Source organism: Somniosus microcephalus, chromosome 4 (assembly GCF_052327205.1).
Source record: "Somniosus microcephalus isolate GS21.2 chromosome 4, FLI_Smic_1.0, whole genome shotgun sequence".
NCBI classification, from domain to species: domain Eukaryota; kingdom Metazoa; phylum Chordata; class Chondrichthyes; order Squaliformes; family Somniosidae; genus Somniosus; species Somniosus microcephalus.
The window spans coordinates 188,508,892-188,529,437 of NC_140990.1; the positions used below are offsets into that span (position 1 = coordinate 188,508,892).

The window sequence follows — 20,546 nt, forward strand, 5'->3', positions numbered from 1 at the left end:
TCCGACGGTAAACGTGGCATTGTTCTATGCAGAGAAATAAAGGGCATTCATCTCTGTGTCGAACTGCAGTCGATCAGCACGATTGCAACAGGGTGAGTACATTTTTGCTGATGCTCCATGTGATGGAAGCATGACCTGTACACACACGACGTTACATCACCAATAGTGTATTATTTTGTATATTTTAAATTGAAGGACAACAGAGTTCAACAAGTAACTGGTTTATTTGGTATAAAGTCTGATTTACTTACTGCATCATCACAACATCAGCAGAAAACAAAATGACTTCCCTCAGGACCCCTAACCTGGATCTTAAAAAAACTATAGCAGTCTTACAGATGCCTGCAGGCCAATCACAATTCGATATGCAAATATTACAAATAGAGGGAGCTAATCGCTCATCCACTCATCCAACCAATCAGGACACATTTGTTCACAGTCACACACAAAACTTGTAATTATTAAAACAAGCCAAGTAAGAAGATAAACATATATTGATTAAGAAATTCCTTAATAATTAAGATTCCATCTCTGTTAGTAATTTTGAGAGAGAGGACCTGTGGGGGAAAAAAAATAAAATACAAAAAAAACAATATTATGCTAGCATGCGCTTTTTTGGGCAAAATTCCCAAGCTAAACTTCCCGTGGAAAATTTCCGGAAATTTCCCGGAAACTTTCCACTCCTTTGCAACCCTACTGTGGTTTAAATATCTTGGGTTACCTTTATGTGCTCTTGTAGTTGGGCTTCGTGTTGTCGTGAGAGCTGCTCATGTTGTCTCTGAAATTCTGCGATAAGAAGCTGACGTTGGATTTGTTGTTTCTGTTTCAGAGCAATCAGTTCCTGTTGTAGCTGCTGTTCTCGCACATTGGGGTCGGCTGCTGGCACTGTAAACTGATGATCGAGCCGAAGATCCATTGGTGTGCTGGGCTGGACTTGTGGAGGCAATGCTGTGCTTATATCAACTATAAATGAAAAAAACAATATAACAGTTAAAAATCAGTAGCTCAATGCAGCATTTTTAACATGTCCAAAATTGTAAAGAAACACTCATACAAATCCCAGGAACCAATTCAAGATCCCTATTGTTATAGACAGAGGTACTGGCGCAAATTAAACATACACACACAGACTTATAGTGTAGTCCCCTTACAACAGCGTAGACATGTTTTGTCCAGTTCACACAATAATATTTCTGCTCTAGATACCTTTATCAATGGAATTAAAAATGAGGATGTTGTTATACCAAGATTTCTAAGTTGTTGAACACAAGATCATGGTTCATCACACTCTAACCAGTGCAATGGCAGCAAGTCAGTTCTTTGAATTTTCCTTGAAGTGTAGTTAGCGTCTTGAGAACAAAAACTTTGACCTTTCAAGATTTAAGTCTGACTCAATACAATTGAAGACCTTCCATTCCCTCATTGGCACAAAGTAGGCCGAAGAAAATCAGACGGCTGTTGAAAACATTAGTGTGGTCGAGGGTTGGCAGGGGGCGGGGGTAGAGACAAGTTTTCATGTTTGCGCAAATTCCGTATGCTGCTAAATCCTAGAATTTGCTTATTGGAACATTTTGATCAAACTATTGCCTCTCATTCCACTGAATTGTTAGTAGGAATAGCAGATGTACTGACTAAGAAACTCCTGCTCTATAAATGGAAAATCTCAAGTCAGAACACTATTGGAATGTTGGGAGTGTTTTGGATACCGCAGGAATGAAGAGAGTTGCAATGAAAAGACTATCCCAAGGGAGCAAGTCTAACACTTGGTGGGCTAACCCAGCAGGCTTTTGCGTGCAGGAAGCATCATCGAAGTACATTCGGGCTCGAGGGATTTGGTGTTTGCAGAGTACAATTCACCAGCAATTGTACATAATGGGGTTGTTAACCATAAGCTTGTTGTCTCCACTTGGTGTGCTCATTTAGTCATAATCTATGCTAACTCAGTGAAATTTTAATAGCATCAAAATGTGTATGCGTGTCCCTGTCTGTGTGTCATTGTGGGGGGTGGGCGGGGAGGGAAGGGAAAGAACAATTTATTGCATTACTTTTTTTTAAAATTTTGTTCTTGGGATGTGGGTAATGCTGGCAAGGCAGCATTTATTGCCCATTCTTAGTTGCTTGGAGAACATTCAGAGTCAACCATATAGTAAGGCACTGGATTCTTCTGTAGGTCAGACTGGGTAGGATTCCCTTCCCAAAAAGGACATTAGTGAACTGTTTTATTTGTACAACAATCCAGCATCTTTCACAGTCATTTTTCCTGGTGCCCGTCCACAAATTGCTAGATATATTAAACTTGCGATATCTGGGTTGCTAGTCTGGTATCATAACCACTACACAACTGTAGTGACCAGGTATAAATGTTATATTTCGCTATATGCTTTTAAGGTCAGCTTTTAAACTAAAACAAAATTATTGGCTCGGACTTTGCAGTCAGCGGCGAACAAAGGGGGCTTGCTGTTCATTAAACTTACACTTGCCCACAGGCTTTCTGTAGGCTTTTACACAGCGATTTGCGGTTATTAAACGGACAGGTATTCTGCGGCGAGTGTCTCACCTCCTGACTCCCCAAAGCCTTTCCACCATCTACAAGGCACAAGTAAGGAATGTGATGGAATACTCTCCGCTTGCCTGGATGAGTGCAGCTCCAACAACACTCAAGAAGCTCGACACCATCCAGGAAAAAGCAGCCCGCTTGATTGGCACCCCATCCACCACCTTAAACATTCACTCCCTCCTCCACCGGCGCACCATGGCTGCAGGGTGTACCATCTACAAGATGTACTGCAGCAACTCGCCAAGGCTTCTTCAGCAGCACCTCCCAAACCTGTGACCTCTGCCACCTAGAAGGACAAGGGCAGTAGGCGCATGGGAACACCACCACCTCCCAGTTCCCCTCCAAGTCACACACCATCCTGACTTAGAAGTATATCGCGGATTCTTCATCATCGCTGGGTCAAAATCCTGGAACTCCCTACCTAACAGCACTGTGCGAGTACCTTCACCACACGGACTGTCGCAGTTCAAAAAGGTGGCTCACCACCACCTTCTGAAGGGCAACTAGGGATGGGTAATAAATGCTGGCCTTACCAGCGACGTCCACATTCCATAAACAAATAAAAAAAAGTGCGGCACTCTCTACAGGGGATCTGGGGCCGATGTTAAAACTTAAATAACCGGGCCTCAACCCACCCACTTCTGGGTTTAGCAGAGGGAGGACAAGGGGCAGGCAGCCAACCCGCTCCCAGGAGACAGGTTAGCCAATTAAATATTTTAATGAGGCTACAAGCCTCTGATTTAACTGGTCAATCAGGCTGACTTCCGGGCAGGGAACCAGTCAAAGCAAAACTACGCATGCTGTGGAGGCAAAAAGTTCCGAACTTCCGCGTTTCCAGACAGAAACTCCGCTGTGCCTCCTCCCCTCCTTCACAGCCTGCCCAGTCAAAATTCAGCCTGCAGGGTCGGAACCAGGAAGTTAGAATATTTAATTCAATGCCAAATCATGAACAGAAAGTGAAATGAGAGAGAAAGAAAGATGGGATAGAGAGAAAAAAAAATTATTTAAATTTTTTAAAATCTCCAACAATAATTAAAATCTGAAGGAATGAGACTCCACATTTTAAAAGTAAATTTTCAATGCCATAGAGGTTGTTTGGCAGTAATTAAGCCTCATCAAGCTGTTAAAAATTAACTTACACTTGAATGGACAAGCACCGACTTTTTCTGGCGAGTTTAGTGGGTATCTAGTGGGTAAGTGCACGCACTTGTGTATTTCAATGCAGAGTCTCTTGGCAAGGTACCAGTGTAGTGAAGCCCGTGGCGGAGCAGGGAAACTCGGACAGCAATTGTTGGATTTCCACTTATAACTGAGCATGTGCGGTCGCCAGAAATTGCTGTCCGATTTTACTCCATAATAACGATGAGTGACAACAGCGTCACCGTTATCTTTACCGCAAAATCCGGGCATGGTGTTATTGTGCTATACAATGTATGTAGATATACTGCATACGGATTTAAATCATTTGGGGGAGGGAAATCAGGGACAAATTTTGAGAAATGAGATTTGACGCCAGGGCCTAGAAATTCACTTTGGGCGCGCCAGCTGGCGTGCGCCCAAAAGTTAGCGCTGAGCGCGGAGCCAGTTGCGCGCGTCAGATATTCAGTTTTTGCGCCCCAAGTCGGAACCGGGCGCTATTCCAGGGTGTGCCCGCCCCCGCTTGGGGCGCTGAAACTGAATTTCAGCGCTCTAGGCGCCGCTGCGCCACCCGCTGCGGAGCGGCAGGCTGCGGTACTGCAGGCCTCCTCCTTCTCTTAAGGGGGAGGTGCCTGCAACGGGGAGATCGCCGCTGGATAGTGCTGGCAAATGAGCCCGGCACCACGGAGAAGTGCCGGGTTCGCGGAAAGCAGCTGGCAATGCCGCGGGGGGGGGGGGGGGGGGGAGGTGGTGGAGGGTGGAGGCGGCCAGCCGCACCTCCACCTTAAAGCGCCCCACTAAGGCTACAGTACGGCCCCGTTTTCTGATCGCTGTTTGCGGCCGCTGCGGAAGAGGCGGCCGCAACTCAATATGGGGGTCGGGCCGGTAGCGGGGCACTGCGCACACCGATGGCGTCATCGGTGCCGGCGCAGTGCTAACGGCTACCGCCGCCATTACCGCTGCGCTGAATATCAGCGCAAACTCCTCTATTGGCGCAGAAGCCCTCTTTGGGCGGTAACTGGCCGCAAAGCTGGCAGCGCCTTACTGAATTTCTAGGCCCAGGATTTTAAAAATACTTAAAAACCAATATTAAAAAAAAAGTAAAAAAAAGTTTAATGGGCGGAATTTGTGGTCGGTATGATGGCGTACTTTCAGAGTACGCCATCATACCACTTTTGAAATGGACAGCAAGTTCGGGATTTCCGCATGCGCTTGCGCTAAATCCCGAACTTGCTACCTGTCAAATTTCGCCTTGACAAATGATCTGCTCCAACGGTGAAAGTCTTATTGTTGGCGCAGGGTTGGGCTAATTGCCCACCAACTGCCCAGCAATTACGCAGTAAAATTTTACTGCTGGTGCAAACAGGCACAGGATCCTGTTTGCACAGTGTAAGGGGAGGGGGCATATGCAGCAGCCTAAAAATTCTTCAAAATAAATATCTATGTCCATCTAACTATCTCCTGATCCCAACACAACTCTACCAAGAATGAGAGACTGATTTATTTATTAATTTACCAGGGTGAGGGAGACTAAAAAAATCATGACATTTCCATTTCCTGATTGGAGCTTATGCACATGGCGCGCCCTGGGATCCGTGGGCCACGATGCTGCGCTCAACTCCGCAGCGAAACAATGCAAGTTTTTGAAGGCGGCCTTGCACCAGGTAAGGGCGGATTTCTTTTGGAGGTCAGCGGTGTACTCCTTAGTTACGCCACCTACCCCAATTTCAGGGCCAATATATTGGCCTAGAAATTCGGTATAGCCGCGTTTGGGGCGCTAGTCCTGGCGATGCGCAAAGTTTAGCGCCAGGCGCAATTTAGCGCCACCTAGCGAGATATTGGGTTGCAGCGCCCCTAAGGTGATTGCGGCGCTAAATCAGGCGCTGCACACTACTCTTAAGGTGTTAACCCGGCGGCGCAACCCAATTTTGCGGCGGCGAGGCGCAGCGAGGGTGCTGTCAATAATCACTTTCCCTGAGACACAGTGGCGCCGGCCAGCTCTTAAAGGGGTACGTCAATTGGCATCACCAGACACACTCACTGCCTTGTAGGCCTTCAAAGCGGTGGGAACCTACCTGTGGCGCACCAGCCTAGCAAGACATGGAAAGGGTGAGGCAGAGGGCGGAACGCCTCACTGATGGGGCATTGGATGCTTTGGTTGGCGCAGTGGAATCAAGGCCAAGGAAGATGGTCGGAATGTGATTTATGTTTTGGACAGTCTCCCGGGTGTGAGAGGCAGTTATGTGTCCGTGTATTAGTTTTGCTTTGTTGCCATAGCTTTCTCATGTTTGAAGGAACCACATTTTGTGTAATGAAACACTTTCTTCATTTACAATGGCCATGCCTGCTATTTACATGCATCTTGCCCTTCATAGGCTTGGGGGTATCAGACCGGTTCCATTCCTGTTCTTGGAATGGCAGCAAGCATTCCGTGAGAGGGGCCTAGAAGCTACTTCTCAGGCTGCGCGTCAGAGGCTGATCAGAAGAGCCGCTTGCGTAGGAGTTCAGGCCAGCAGCCATCTTCTCAGCCACCGACAGAGATGTCCTGCACCTTATCTGAGGCTGCAGATCTGGCTGAAGCAGCTGGCACAGCTCAGTCACCACCTCCTTTCTAAATCGCAGCCTTCTGACACACTGCTCCTCCGGCATGTTCATGTAGGAAAACTGCTGTCGGATAACCCTGCCGGCGTACGGTCTGCTGTGGCGACGTCGGTTGGCCCTCCTCCGTCTGGCCATGCCCGCCCCCCTCTCCCAGCGTCTCAGTGCCCTTTCCAGATGATTCAGCAGCAGGACGTTCCCCTCCAATGCAGCCCCCATAATAAGTGCCCACAGGAAGGTTCCCCGTTATCAAGGCTCACCAACAGCAAGGTGATGGTCAGAAGGCTGAAGATCATCTGCCTGCGCTGGCTCAGTGGTCAAATGGCTCTCAGTGTGCAGCTCAGCAACTCTTTGCAGCTCTCGAGGAAGTTGTGATCCAAAAATGGCTGCCACTTTTAAACCACACCAGTCCCCTTCAAATAACGCTCCTCCAGCCTGAGAGCGACTTGGTAAGGCCCAGGTAAGCGGTCACTATTAGCGCCAGGCGCTACGGAGGGGGGCACCACTGAATTTCCGGTCCGGGGCGCCCAAAAGGCATTGCACACTCAAATGACATCATAATCAGCCTGCACCCATGAGCGGGTGCTAAGATTTAGCGCCGGCGCTAAATGCATGCTCAATATGGGGCGAGGCGCCCCACTTCTCGGTCTCTTTAGGCGTTAATTGGTGGCGCTAACAACCGAATTTCTTCCCCATTATCTCTAATTACTGCTTCTTTAGGAACTCCCATGCCATACGAAGCTGTCTGGTCAAGATGGTGACCAGGTGATGGTCTCCCAGTGTGCTGTCTGCCAACATTGTTCTGTAAGTAGATTCTGCTAACTAATGGGAAAGAGGTATCTTGGATTGCCTCCTACTTTATTCCACTGGGGAAGTACCCAAGCCTAGAAATTCAACCGCGGCTGAAAACGGGCAGGGCCCGCCATTCATGCGCCGGTTTGCGTGGTCCTAGCCAGCATGTGAAATTGGTGTTGGGATCTCATTAAAATAATTCTGGTGTGCAGCCAGCACTACCGGTGCTATTCATTGGCTGCACGTCTGTTTGGGGGGCAGAAATCTGTCACTATCTTACCCTCGCAAGCACTAGCTCAGAGACTGGCACCATGCATACTTTAGAGGATGGGTCTGCATGTGGTGAACTACCTGGCACCAGCTCTCCTAAGGGCAAAATCACATACAGTACAGGACTCAGATGCTGACTTCAAAGGCCCAGTCTATCAAAGAAATCTGATGAGCATACACCGGGAAATGCTCGGTGCACCGAGCAGTCTGCCAGCGGGCATACACACATCGTCACAGAGCAAGGAGTCGTCCAGCTCTAACTTGTGTCAAGGCTTTGCGCAGAGCATAAAGATCATTCTGTCCAACATGAACTGAGCATTCAGCTCCATCAACACGATAATGGCATCCAATGTGATGGAGCCACATTGTGACAGCTGCCATGGAAACTAAAATGGTTGCCATCTTGGCTTTGGGGCCACTATTGACAGGGGCTTCCAGAGAGTGCGACCACTCCTGCACTCTGCTCTTGTGCAGAGCGGAAGCAATGCTGAGGCGTATTCCCCAGAGAGTGCGACCACTCCTGCACTCTGCTCTTGTGCGGAAGCAATGCTGAGGCGTATTCCCCAGAGAGTGCGACCACTCCTGCACCCTGCTCTTGTGCAGAACGTAAGCAATGCTGAGGCCTATTCCCCAGAGAGTGCGACCACTCCTGCACTCTGCTCTTGTGCGGAAGCAATGCTGAGGCGTATTCCCCAGAGAGTGCGACCACTCCTGCACTCTGCTCTTGAGCGGAAGCAATGCCGAGGCGTATTCCCCAGAGAGTGCGACCACTCCTGCACTCTGCTCTTGTGCGGAAGCAATGCTGAGTCGTATTCCCCAGAGAGTGCGACCACTCCTGCACTCTGCTCTTGTGCAGAGCGTAGGAAATGCTGAGGCGTATTCCCCAGAGAGAGCGACCACTCCTGCACTCTGCTCTTGTGCAGAGCAGAAGCAATGCTGAGGCCTATTCCCCAGAGAGTGCGACCACTCCTGCACTCTGCTCTTGTGCGGAAGCAATGCTGAGGCGTATTCCCCAGAGAGTGCGACCACTCCTGCACTCTGCTCTTGTGCAGAGCGTAGGAAATGCTGAGGCGTATTCCCCAGAGAGAGCGACCACTCCTGCACTCTGCTCTTGTGCAGAGCAGAAGCAATGCTGAGGCCTATTCCCCAGAGAGTGGTACTGGCTACATGGGAGAAGCACCTGCTGTCCTCTCAGGACAACAGCCTGCCTGCTCCGCCACGAGTCACTCCATCAGTGCCCATGTTAGTACCACACATCCAGTTGGGCCAGACTGCCCCAACCCATGTCGAGATGCTGCAGTCTGTAGCCGGGCTCTCAAGGCCCAGAGCTGCTCGAGGTTGCCACCACACCATCAATGGAAGCTCAGCAGCCTTCCACCTCCCAAGCTGTAGCTACTGGGGAAACACTTTGTAGGAGTACTAGAGAGGCACTAAGGGCTTGCACAAGAAAAAAATCATAATTATTTGTGTGAACTGTTAGATACAGGTGGAATTGAGTTGTTTGATAAATTTTTTAGATCTGAAATTGGTGTTGGTGTTTATATTTGTAGTGAAGCGAGGGACGACCCCCAAGAGTGGATTAAAGGAAGGCAATCAGATGGTGGTAATAAGAATGGTGAAGATAAGTATTGTGGAACTGTTGGTGCTTCCGGGGTGGGGGGGGGGGGGGGGGGGGGAGGGGGGGGGAGGGATGGTTCAGGTGAAGCGCTCTTTGATTAGTTGTGGCATAAAAAATTAAGGGTCACTGTGATCTTGACAGCCACAAGCAGTGCTGTCCATGCCCTGGTGAGAGGCTGGAGTTGTGGCAAAACAAGCACAGGACACTCATTCAAATATTTTAATTAGTCATTTTAATAGTGGTGGCGTGTACTCTGAATGCCCATGGAGCAACCCGATCCAATATGGCGGACAGTGCACCTCTGGTTCCTAATGAGCGCGCACCCCACTTGCCATATTGGTTTCTTAGGCACCTGAAAAATGGGTAATGTGCCATCCCATTTCTAGGCCTCAGTCTTTGCATGGTAATTTAAAAAAACACCTGCATATTTACAGACTTCCACACAAGAGGGATGATGTGCACTCCTTTCATAGTTAATTATGGTACAACTAGGACTGTGGAACAATTTGGGACCTTGCTGAATTTGCTTTCCTCAAGGTTGGATATATGTAGATTCAACTTTAAAGAAGAAATGCTTTGACAGGTTAAAATTCCAAGATGATGGTTTTGCCATTAAACAGCAAGATATCGTTTGTCTAGACATAGTACATCAAAATTGTAGTCACATATCACACCCAGTAAAGATGCACTTAATAAGCAGTACAGTATACCAATACCAGACCTATATAATATAAATTGGAATGAGGTATCAGTACAAATATTCAACTCCTCAAAACACAAACTTACAAATGATATAAACTGCTCTGTAAATATAATTGGCAAACATAAAAACCAAATAAATAAAAAGAATGTGTTTATAAGTACAACCAGTATATGCCCTCCAAAGGGTTGAATGCTTTAAATGACTCGTGTGCAGAATTGTTGAGTAATTGCACCTGTTTTGTATTTCCACTAGCTATTTTCTTGTCAGTTTCACAAAAAGTAAACAGGATGTGGACTACAAAGGACTGACTGTACTGACAGTGTTTAAGTTCAAAAATCAACCTCCCAGAACAAAGAATTCATCACCAGATACTAAACAAATGAGTGCTTTTACATACACCAAAAATATATATTTTTAAAATTTATTTGAACACACTAATAAAAGAATTTATACGAGTGTGGTTATACAACTCTGAACAGTTTTACAACCTAAATGCTCATCAATTTCCCCTGTAATATCATGCAAAAAAATAAGAGCCTTGCATTATACTTGTACCAAATCCCTGACAGTAATTATTTGAGTTATATTATTTGGGATTAAGCCATTCCGATGACAGTCAACTGTCACTAACCTAACAAATACAACTCAAATAAAACAGGAACACCGGTTTCAAAATGTGTTTTGGCGGCAGTGGTTTTGGAATATGATTTATTCACATAGTACATTCTCAAATTAATCCTGCACAGTTGCCTGAGGAAGGACAGATACAATTCTGTTGGTGCTTAGTCATAGCAGCAGTACAGTACACAGCAACAGGTTGAGCGTCCAACTCCAGTTAAGAAATGAACCACCAAAGCTGCAACAGGGGGGAAAAAAATTTCCTTCTGGGTAAAAAAAAATATAAAAGACAATATGGGGAGGAGGGAGAAGAGGAGAGATTTTAAGATTGTAATTTAACTACAGATGTTCATGAACATTGTAACGGTTTTCTGGTTTAGAATGGCAAAACTCTTTTACTAACCACTGTATGTGAATACAGTAATAACTGAATACTTCCTGTAATTTACCAGTAACTTGAATATGTTAACATCTTGCCCATGACATCAAAATGTTTACATTATACCTAAATTCATTAGCAAGGAGCACCCAGTAACTTTTTAATTGTAACTCTTTGCTTAAAAGGGATTGGGTACCACATGCTGTTCTTTCACTTGTTCATGGATTTGAATGCAGCACAGAGTTGCATTTCCTCTTTTGCTCTTTCTGGCAGCTGTAAGCAGCTAGGCGAAATGAAGTTCAGCAATTCTTAAGAGGCATGGCTGCATAGTACAAAACAAGCCCGAGCCCATTATTCGGTGCTAAATTGGCACACTCAGATGCCATGTGTGTGAAGTAAAATAAATCACTGGGCAGTGGGGCTACTGGCACAATACTGGAGCAACATAAAAAGGAACTTTGCACTGCAGATGGTTATTCTACAGTTGACACGAGAATGCTTGATGTTAGCATTTGTTCAGTGGAAGAGCGTTCCATTCCCCAGTATTGATAGCTCTCATCTTAGTGAATATATAAATTCATCTTGAAAAACATACCATTTGACACAAATTGCTAAGTTTACTCAGAGCTGGCCACAAGAATAACTGGCGTGGGAAATGTTTCTATTGCACTGAAGCAATGTGGATGCTTGGGGATTGAGGCAATTTTTTCACACGGCTTCAGTTGGAGGAGCAGAAAAACAAAAAAACAGCATTAATAGGTGTAATAGTTCAATTTTGAGATAATGGAAGTATTTAAAAAGCACCAAAGAAACAAAGTCAGTCACATAAGCTATATGGTCCAATCTACATACAATTGTCAAAAATGTGTGTAAATTGTTACCAGTTCCCAGTTTTCCTCCTTACTTACAATGAGGTCTGTTGCTGGAATCAAGGCTCAGTATCAGTGACTCTGCCCCACTTACAGTTTGGCAGCCTCTTAAGTCACCCTATCACTTGGTTTACATCTCCCATATAATAATTTATATCTTTATATCTATTAATAATTTTATTTCAACATTGCAAGGGACAGATTTTTTTTTTTAGGAAGGGGAACAGGACGGGACGGGGTCGACGACAGCAAACCAAGGGACAAAATTCGGTTAGAACTTGTTTGCTGGTTTAAACCAGTAGGCATTCCATAGAACCTGGTGCAAGATTTACTTCTCAAAACTTAAAAGTTCAAGGCAATTACAGTAGCAAAGACTGGCTCTTAAGCGATAATCCTCCTTATGCCAGTAAAACAAGGTAAGTCATTCATTATAAAATTATATCCATTCTCTGCCAGCCTGATTAAATGCCACTGATTGTCCTAGACAATTATATTCAACAGACTTCCACTGTTCACGAGTGTAAAAACAGCCATCTGCAGCAATGTGTAAAATAGGTCTCAACACAATGTAGACAATACAGTACAACCGAAAAATGATTAGGTGAAGCTTTAACCAATAAATTTCATCCTGTACAGCTGTATTCTGTACAACATCAACATAACAAAAGTACAAATGGGTTACAATTTACAGCAACGTTTAAAATTTTCCCTTGTAAGATTTTATCCCTTACAGGTGATAATACCCTTCAGTTGTGAAATGTACCATATATGGAGTTTAGTTCTGTTTTGTTTGTTTATGCAGCATACTGGTTATTCACAAACTACTCCAAAAGCTGCTGAAATATCAAACCACAAAAGGACATGTTCCATTCCAAACCAACGGCCACACAGCTGCCATTTCAAGACGGAGGCTAAAAGATCTTATTTAAATGCGAGATGGGTAAGCCTTCAAAACCTCTTGGAAAAACACTATTTCACATACCACATTGTGCTACTTATCTGAAATACTACAGCAGATCGAATCAGGCCATTAGTATTCAGTATTTATGAACGTTCCATCACAAAGTACTGCAGTACACAATATAGACATGATTTGCAACATGTATTTAATCAGTACAACAAACGAGTATTGTATAATTCATTACAACATTTGTACAAAGACTAAAAATACATTTTCACCCAATGACTCAAACGATGATGAAAGGTGGCCAACTGAAACTATTTGTTTCTTCGCTTTACAGATGCTGACTGGCCTACTATGTCTTTCCAGTTTTTTCTTCTTACTCATTAAATTCTGCCTGCTCCACAGGGACATTGGTGCCTTCTGGTTTGTAACTTTTGTGAGCATGTGGTATCATGTGTGTGCATCAGAGATGTGGTCATCAGAGCAAGTCGTTTGACAGATTTTCTATGACATTACCTTAGGCAAGTTGGTGCTGCGTTAAACCACATCAAGATCCTGCAGGATTGCGCATGGCTACGTCCCAGGAAAGTTCAAATTGATGCACCAAAGCTCAAGCTATGATATGTCCTCCTCCAAAGTGGAAAAGTATTCCCTTTAACATTACAAAAAAATGGCAGCCCTCCAAGCCGGTTTAGGTGTTACCACAATTTAACTGAAAAATGTAGCTAGCATTTTAAAACCATGCTGATACCATTTTGTTTTCACAAACTGGCATATATTGCCATTGTTTTAAAAGCATTCTCCTGGCAGTACAATGCAATCTCAGAGGTATGGCTCACAGAGATGGGGACACTATTTTGTGTCATGAGGACCAGGTTTTACTTTTCACAGTGATCTATATTGTGTTTCTTTCCTAAGCTTTGGCATTTACTGTAATTGAAAGTATGTTTCACCATTAATAAATTATTTTTAAATGGTGTTCTTGCATCTCACTGGCCCACATACCAATATTTGTGTCACAGCCATTCCTGAGATTTGACACTTCCAAGATGTCCACAGTGTAAAAGGGATTGGAGCCCTAAAAAGATCCACAATGTAATTTGCAATTCTCTTACTTTCTACCAAAGCTAATTTAGAACTACAACCTTAAATTAGATGGGATTTTTAAAAAATAGAACAGTTCCTCTACATAGAATGGGAGGTGAAGACCACCACAATTCCCACACAAACTAGCATATATACACTAATGCAATCTGTATTAACAAAATCAATTGTGAAGGAGTTTGTTCCCATACCTTCTCTTACATTAAAAGGGATGCAATGAAACATTGCCTAGCCAACAGATGGCAAACCATATCCCAATGAGGACAGGCAAGTCTGAATGGCAATCAACACTGGATTTCATTCTCTGATTGGAAATTTAATACTCCAACCAGAGGTGCTCCTTTCCAACCACAGGCAAAATGATTGAGAATAAACCAAGAGTATAAACAACAAAGTATCTCAAGAGTAAAATACTGCGGATGCTGGAAATCTGAAATATAAACAGAAACTGTTGGAAACACTCGGCAGGTCAGGCAGCATTTGTGGAGAGAGAAAGAGTTAATGTTTCAGGTCGATGACCTTTCGAAACTCTGTTTCTCCCTCCACAGATGCTGTCTGGCCTGCTGAGTATTTCTAGCATTTTGTTTTTATTTCAAAATATCTCAAGAACTCTTCAACAGCTTTTGCATATTCTACACAAAGGCCTATACGCCGACATGTTTCGCCAACATTCAGCATTTTCAGTTCAGTTTTCACATGTCCATGCTTATACACAAAAATCAGTGCTGCTCCAGGCTCCTTCCTTCTGTTGTTGCTACAAGGTATTGAACGCTGCTGCACTTTGTGAGTGAAGTATTTTTGTGCCGATTTAATGCCAATCCTGACGGTTACAGTACCCAAGGCACAGAGTTTTACTTTTCACCCCCAAATCACTGATCAACACCAGCACAGTATCACTTTAGTCCCCGGCCCCGCACAAAACATGAGGAACTGGAAGCCACTAGCTTGGCCCCAAAGGCTCATGGTTATTGGTCTGCCGTCCCGGCTCAGTGGACGCGCTCAGCTTGGCTCATTAGTAACGGAAAAGAGAAGCGAGAGCTGATTTGGCCGTCAACACCATCGGTCTCAGCAGCACTATCTGCTCCAATGACAGTCTACCCGCCATCAGTGACAATTTACTTACCTCAGTGACAGTTTATTAATTTCAGTATAACTCTACCAACCTCTAACAGTTTACAACAACTTCAAAATAGAGACTGCCAGCATATATCCACAACAGCCAGAAATTTCTCCCCTAGACACGAGAGATATCTGCCACAATCTTCCACGATGAATGATAGAATACAGGTATATATGCAGCTCAAGTTAGAACAAGCCCACAGCCTACTGCACTTGCAATGTAACTATGTCACAAGGCCTATATTCATGTTTTTTTCCCCCGAGTTGTCAGCTTTTTTCAGTTTTACAGTTTATTAGGTATGCAAATCTTTAGAAACATTTCAACACCATCAATACAATTTATATTTAGGAATTATGTTAACAGAATCCTATGTAAAGAATATCTGGGATATGCATAATTTGTCAATGAAGAAAGCAAGTGACCTGCTTCCAGGCCTGTCCAGACACCCCTTTCTAACTAGACATTAAAGGAGATGTGTGAAATCAGTGTAGATCCATTCCTATGTTTTTTTCTTTCCCTCGTGTGCTTCCATGTAGCACTGAAAATGGTCACTCTGCCAAGACTGGGGAAATCATGGGCCGTACTTTCATCTTGCTCTCTGTCATTCCATGTTGTTATACGTACAATCTTTTTAAGTGTGCTAAAAGGTTTGCAAGTTCGGTATGATAGACTGATGTAATTAATATGCTCAAAAGATGGCAGTGACATATATCCGAAGGACAGAAAACTCAATGCTTTCAGTTATCCTACCTTCTGCATATTTCCCTGTAACTCGAGAGCTGCGAACTAATTTATCTATTTTCTGGCTTTGAAATTCGGGAGTTCCTTTTAATTTGAATGTCATGCTCTGTTGCTGATGCATCAGCCATGACTCGCACATTTCTATAGCACAGAAACAAGTCAAATGCCACAAGTTCCTGACAGCAACATTGATTACAACTGACCTCCTCCTGCCCTCATGAAATCTGGAAAAAAGTTTTCTACTTAATGTAAGCCACGTCAATACAAAAGGCCTGTATTTCATGAATATTTTATGGCAAAATAGAAAACTGCTTTCATAGGCTTTGCCTCGAGAACTTATGAAAACAGCCAGTATTCAAGATGCTAATGAAAGCACAAAGGCTATATTCAGATTCTAATTTTCAGACAATTGCTGCATGAAAAAGCAGCAGCTGAACAGCTAAAACAAAAACAGAAGACAATCCAGCATCAAATAAAAATGGGCACTACTTCAGTACAAAATTACATGTACTTAACATAGTATCTGCTTCTGTATAATCACTCTGTGAAATGCCAAATCGAAGAATACTATAGAAAGCACGATTGAAACACTTAGACTCGAGTCCAGGATCTGTTAGCCACTGCACGTTTTGGTGACTCACCGCAAGGTTCTATGCACCAGTAGCGTGAATAGGAGCAGCTGAGGTTCTTTATTCCAACATGGGACCTGCACCTTTGCTGAATGTGCCAGTGCATGTGCAGCTTAAATTTGAGCTTGGTTCTTACAATATATTACTGTTCAAAAGCATGGCCATGCGGTGGAATGCCAGCAGTAATTGGTGCCCAATAGCCGTTCAATTTTACTATGGAATTTTTAACAATTGACTTCTGGCATGGATTTGCAAGAAACCAGGCCTTACAGGTTGTATATATTAGAATCATGCATCAATAATCAGTTTTAATGTCACACTGGGGTCCTTATTTATTTTTGCTCATATTCTACTTTTTAACCCTCAAATGTGAGCTTACTAAGGATGGGTCTTGACTGTGGTGCCAGAACCTGGATTCTCTTTGCCTTCTCTTTTTAAATAATTCCTATGATGGTTTCTGCAACTTTATGCATAGACATTTTTGATAAAAATTATTTTCCAGAGTTTCATTATTGTTGCTGGCTAACTTCAAGTCTTAGATGCCTCAAGATTCTCTCCATTCTGCCCTTTCCCATTTCCTTCAGTATTTGTAAAATGTTCTTTGCTAAACATCCTCCGTTAGTCTCATTGATTTCCCATGTTGTGTCTTTTTCATTCCTTGATTTTTAATTTTTTTTTGCTATATTGTCTCCTCTGCCGAGCCTTATTTTTTCCCCCTGTAAATTCAACTTTTCTTCTGTAGACTCACGTGTCAAACACTTACCTCCTGCCTAAGCATCGTGCATATTATTTTGCTTTTTGGCAGCGGTGAAAGTTTTGCTCTCACCATCAGTCGCTTCTCTCACACTTGAAAATCAACCATGCTGAAAATACACAAAACAGCTGATCGCTCAAATACAAATCTGCCATATGGCTAAAATGCAAAATCAGTCAGACTCCAGTCCAGACAGAAATATTAAATGAAAGTCCAAGATAAAAACAGGATGTGAAAACTGTTACTTCCAATTTTGTATGGACCTTAAGTTAATTGATGTGCATTTTTCCACACAATGTATGCTCCAAAAATGTCTTCAGCCAGCTTCAAATAAATGATGCTGTGATGCATATCCATCAGATGTACAGATCCAGAGAATTTCAGTAGTAGAATTGCAAACTGGCCCTGCAACCTCTCCAATGAGCATTTAAAATCTGAATTGCAGGAAAACACCTCGTTGAATTCAGGGAGGCCAATAATCTAGACAACAGCATACTCTGCGACCAAGATGTGACTGCTAATGATGACCGAGGGAGGAAGTACAAATTTGGTGCCAGTACAGCTAGTGATCGAACCTTGAATCGGGGAACTTCAGAGCGTGCTGTAATTTGACACTCCCTCATGGACAAGCCTACACGTCGGAGAACAGTTCCTTCAAAATCAATGCATTCCAACTTAAACCGACTGTGCTCTCCTAAATTATATCATCAGCCCCCACTTTTTTTCCCCCACTACTTTTTTGACCAATGGCTTTGTCCTATTATCCATTTACTTCTTCAGTGATGACACCCTTGATTAATGCGGTCCATTACAGCAATAGTCTTCAATAACATCTTGGCTAATGGCAAGGAAGCAGTGTTGTAACACTGGTTTTAGCAGTGCATTATACTGTGCATAGCTGACACTCTTGGGGGAGTCATTGGTACCATCTCAATATCAACAAATAGCTGCTATGGAATAGCTCGACAAGCAATGAACACCAAGCTGCTGAAGCCTGATAACACTGTACGCTTTAACACAACAGATGATAAGGCCATAAGTTCAGTATAACCAACCCCAGAGTCCTGGAGTCAGAACTGGAGTCTAAAAATAAACACTGCTTTTGTACTTTCCTTCACCTTGCGCTTCAGTGCTCCTCCCATACTGTGTTAACAGCACTAAACACTCAACAGCAAAGCAGTGACTAGATAATTAAACCATCTACTTAAAATCTTTCTCTGCCTGTTTTGGATAAACACCTCTTCAAATTGAAAATAGTATGTGAAAGTCTATTAATCCTACAACATACAGCTGAGCATCTATACCAGGATCGCCTGAGTAGTTAGATTTTGTTAAAATAAGACGTGGGTTTTCTTCAGGAGTGGTATCTTGTTCTCATTAAAGTATGTAATGGGATATACAAGATTGATACATATTTTAAATCCAATGTCAGTGTCAAGCACAGCTCAAATACCAGGTAATTACTGACTGACATTTCTATTTCCATTGCCGCTCCTTTCTGTTGAGTATTAATTCGCTTATTCTATTCTGGTAAATAAAAGCCAACCTAAGCTACAATTCGCTTCCCACTTACATGTGTGACAATTCTGTTTGATCTTTATTTTTGGAAACCTGCCATTCTGGTGAGTTTCCAAAAGTTGGAGGTGTAAAAGAAACTGCTCTCCGGAGTAATCCAAACCAAAAATAGGTGAGAAAGAATTATTAGTCCGAGTACTTCAAGCCCACTCACTTTCCCTTCGCTGGTGTTTGACTAATTTCACTCAAAGTTAACAGGTAATATGTAGCTGTAGGGATGAGCCAAGTCTAAGGTGGAGCAATAAAACAGAAAATTACACAGACAGTTTTAAAAAAAGCAAAGTAACTCCCAATAACTCCTATTGTTGAAGCAGTAAGCACAGCAAAACCACTGCACTGCTTCCAATGCTTAAAAAAGGGGGGGGGGAAAAGAGAGGGGGCTTCAGCTACTTAGGTGGGCAATGGCCGCTTTTCTCTGGCTTCTGCTAAAACCTCCCGGCACTGTACCAAGACAACTTTGTTAGGAAGGCAAAAATCTTGCAGGTTCATAGCCATTTAAAAAAAAAGTCCATGCTTGAAACAAGCATGAGAATCAATTAATCCTAAACTACAAGAAGTTTGAACTGTAGCTTGAGCCTATGAATTAGATTGAGACTGGCCACACTCCTTTCACTCAGCACCTTTACAGAAAGCAAAAAGACCACTTTCAGTCCATCAGCTGATTCTAACCCAAGCCCCAAAGGTTGTTCTTAATTAGCTCAGAGAGCTGAAGTAAACTGTTCACATTTCTCCAAGGGATGAATAGATAGAATGAGAGACAGACAGACAGACAGATAGATGGAATGAGAGACAGATAGAATGAGAGACAGATAGAATGAGAGACAGATAGATAGAATGAGAAATATAGGAGAGGGAGAGAGGGAGAGGTAGATAGATAAAATTAATGCAATGCAGGGAATGAGGAGATATTAATAAATCAGGGTATGTGTGTCATTATTTTTGCATCTATTTTGTGGAAATTTACATGCAAGAGCCACAGAAACTTGTTAGCAACGGGGAAAAGGCCATCAGACCTCAACAAACCAGTCTCTTTTTAGTAGTCTAACCCCACTTAGCAACCTAAACATATGCCTCAATCCCTCCTCTCTCCAGAGATGCATCCAATTGCCTCTTGAGCCCATTTATGCTATTTTCTACAATGATTACGCAGTAAGACGTTCCACAAGTCTACTGCTCCTTGAGAGAAAATGTTCCATCCGACTTCTCTTTATCCTCCTAATCTCTTATTTTTAATTCGTGTCCCTAGTATTTGAATCCTGCACAAACAAACAACTTGGCCAACTTTAATTTTGAAAACTTCAATTAGATCAATGTGAAGTCTTATTTTTTCATCAAAGAAAAGCCCAACTTTCCTTAACTTCTCCTTAAATTCCCAATACCCAGAATTGTCTCCGTTGCTTGCCTGTGCACTATCAAGGAAATATCATGCTTTCTAAAATTGTGCAGGTGAACAATACTCAAAATAGAATCTGACCAGCCCCTTGTGTGGCAATATGTAGTCTTTTAATTTGTATTATATCCCTCTGGTAATAAAACTCAGCACCTTGTTTGCCTTTTTACTGTAACCAAGCACGGAGCTGAAGGTTAATGAATGTAATGACAACAACCCCTAGGTTTCTTTCCAAGAGTGAGTAGAATGTTGAAAGTGTTCTATTTAATACATACTCCTTCTTTTGGTTCTTGTTCTCATGCTAATTATTTTACACTAATCTACATTAAATTCCATCTGCTGGCCTAGTCACCAATGGTTTCAAATCTTCCTGAATCTGGCAGCAATATCCCGCATGGTTCTGCTTTTTATATCCTGTGCAAACTTGGAAGTTTTGTTGACAACCCACAATATCCCTTGAAGCCCAAAATATTTACATTACCCCAAAATCTAGTTTATTGTCAGCAATGGCTCGCCTTCCTGTCCAGGAAATGGACAAAATCTTAGCCAGGTAGCCCCTCTCGTGAATACAGTTCACCACTAAATCACTGTGGGAAAAAATCAGAGCAATTGAACACACAACTAAGATAAGGCTATTGTAAAAAAAAATGTTTTTTAAACTCCAAGCTCCATCAATGGCTCACTAGAAAATGCTCTGCATCAGCTTGTTACTGAGCAATACAGATAATGGAACTCCCAGGTTTGATTCCTGGTCTGTGCTCAGTTAGCTAATCTCAGCTGGAGGCACA

At 43.2% G+C, this 20,546-nt stretch overlaps 1 protein-coding gene across 14 annotated transcripts in view; it reads right to left on the reverse strand.

Moving 5' to 3' along the window:
- Positions 1-20,546, reverse strand: part of hdac4 (histone deacetylase 4) — a 553,521-nt gene that overhangs the window by 252,126 nt on the left and 280,849 nt on the right. For all 14 annotated transcript variants that reach the window (XM_085985633.1, XM_085985631.1, XM_085985630.1 and 11 more), the window contains one exon: positions 722-963. In XM_085985633.1, coding sequence (XP_085841759.1) covers positions 722-963 — 242 coding nt within the window. The remainder of the gene's footprint in view (positions 1-721; positions 964-20,546) is intronic.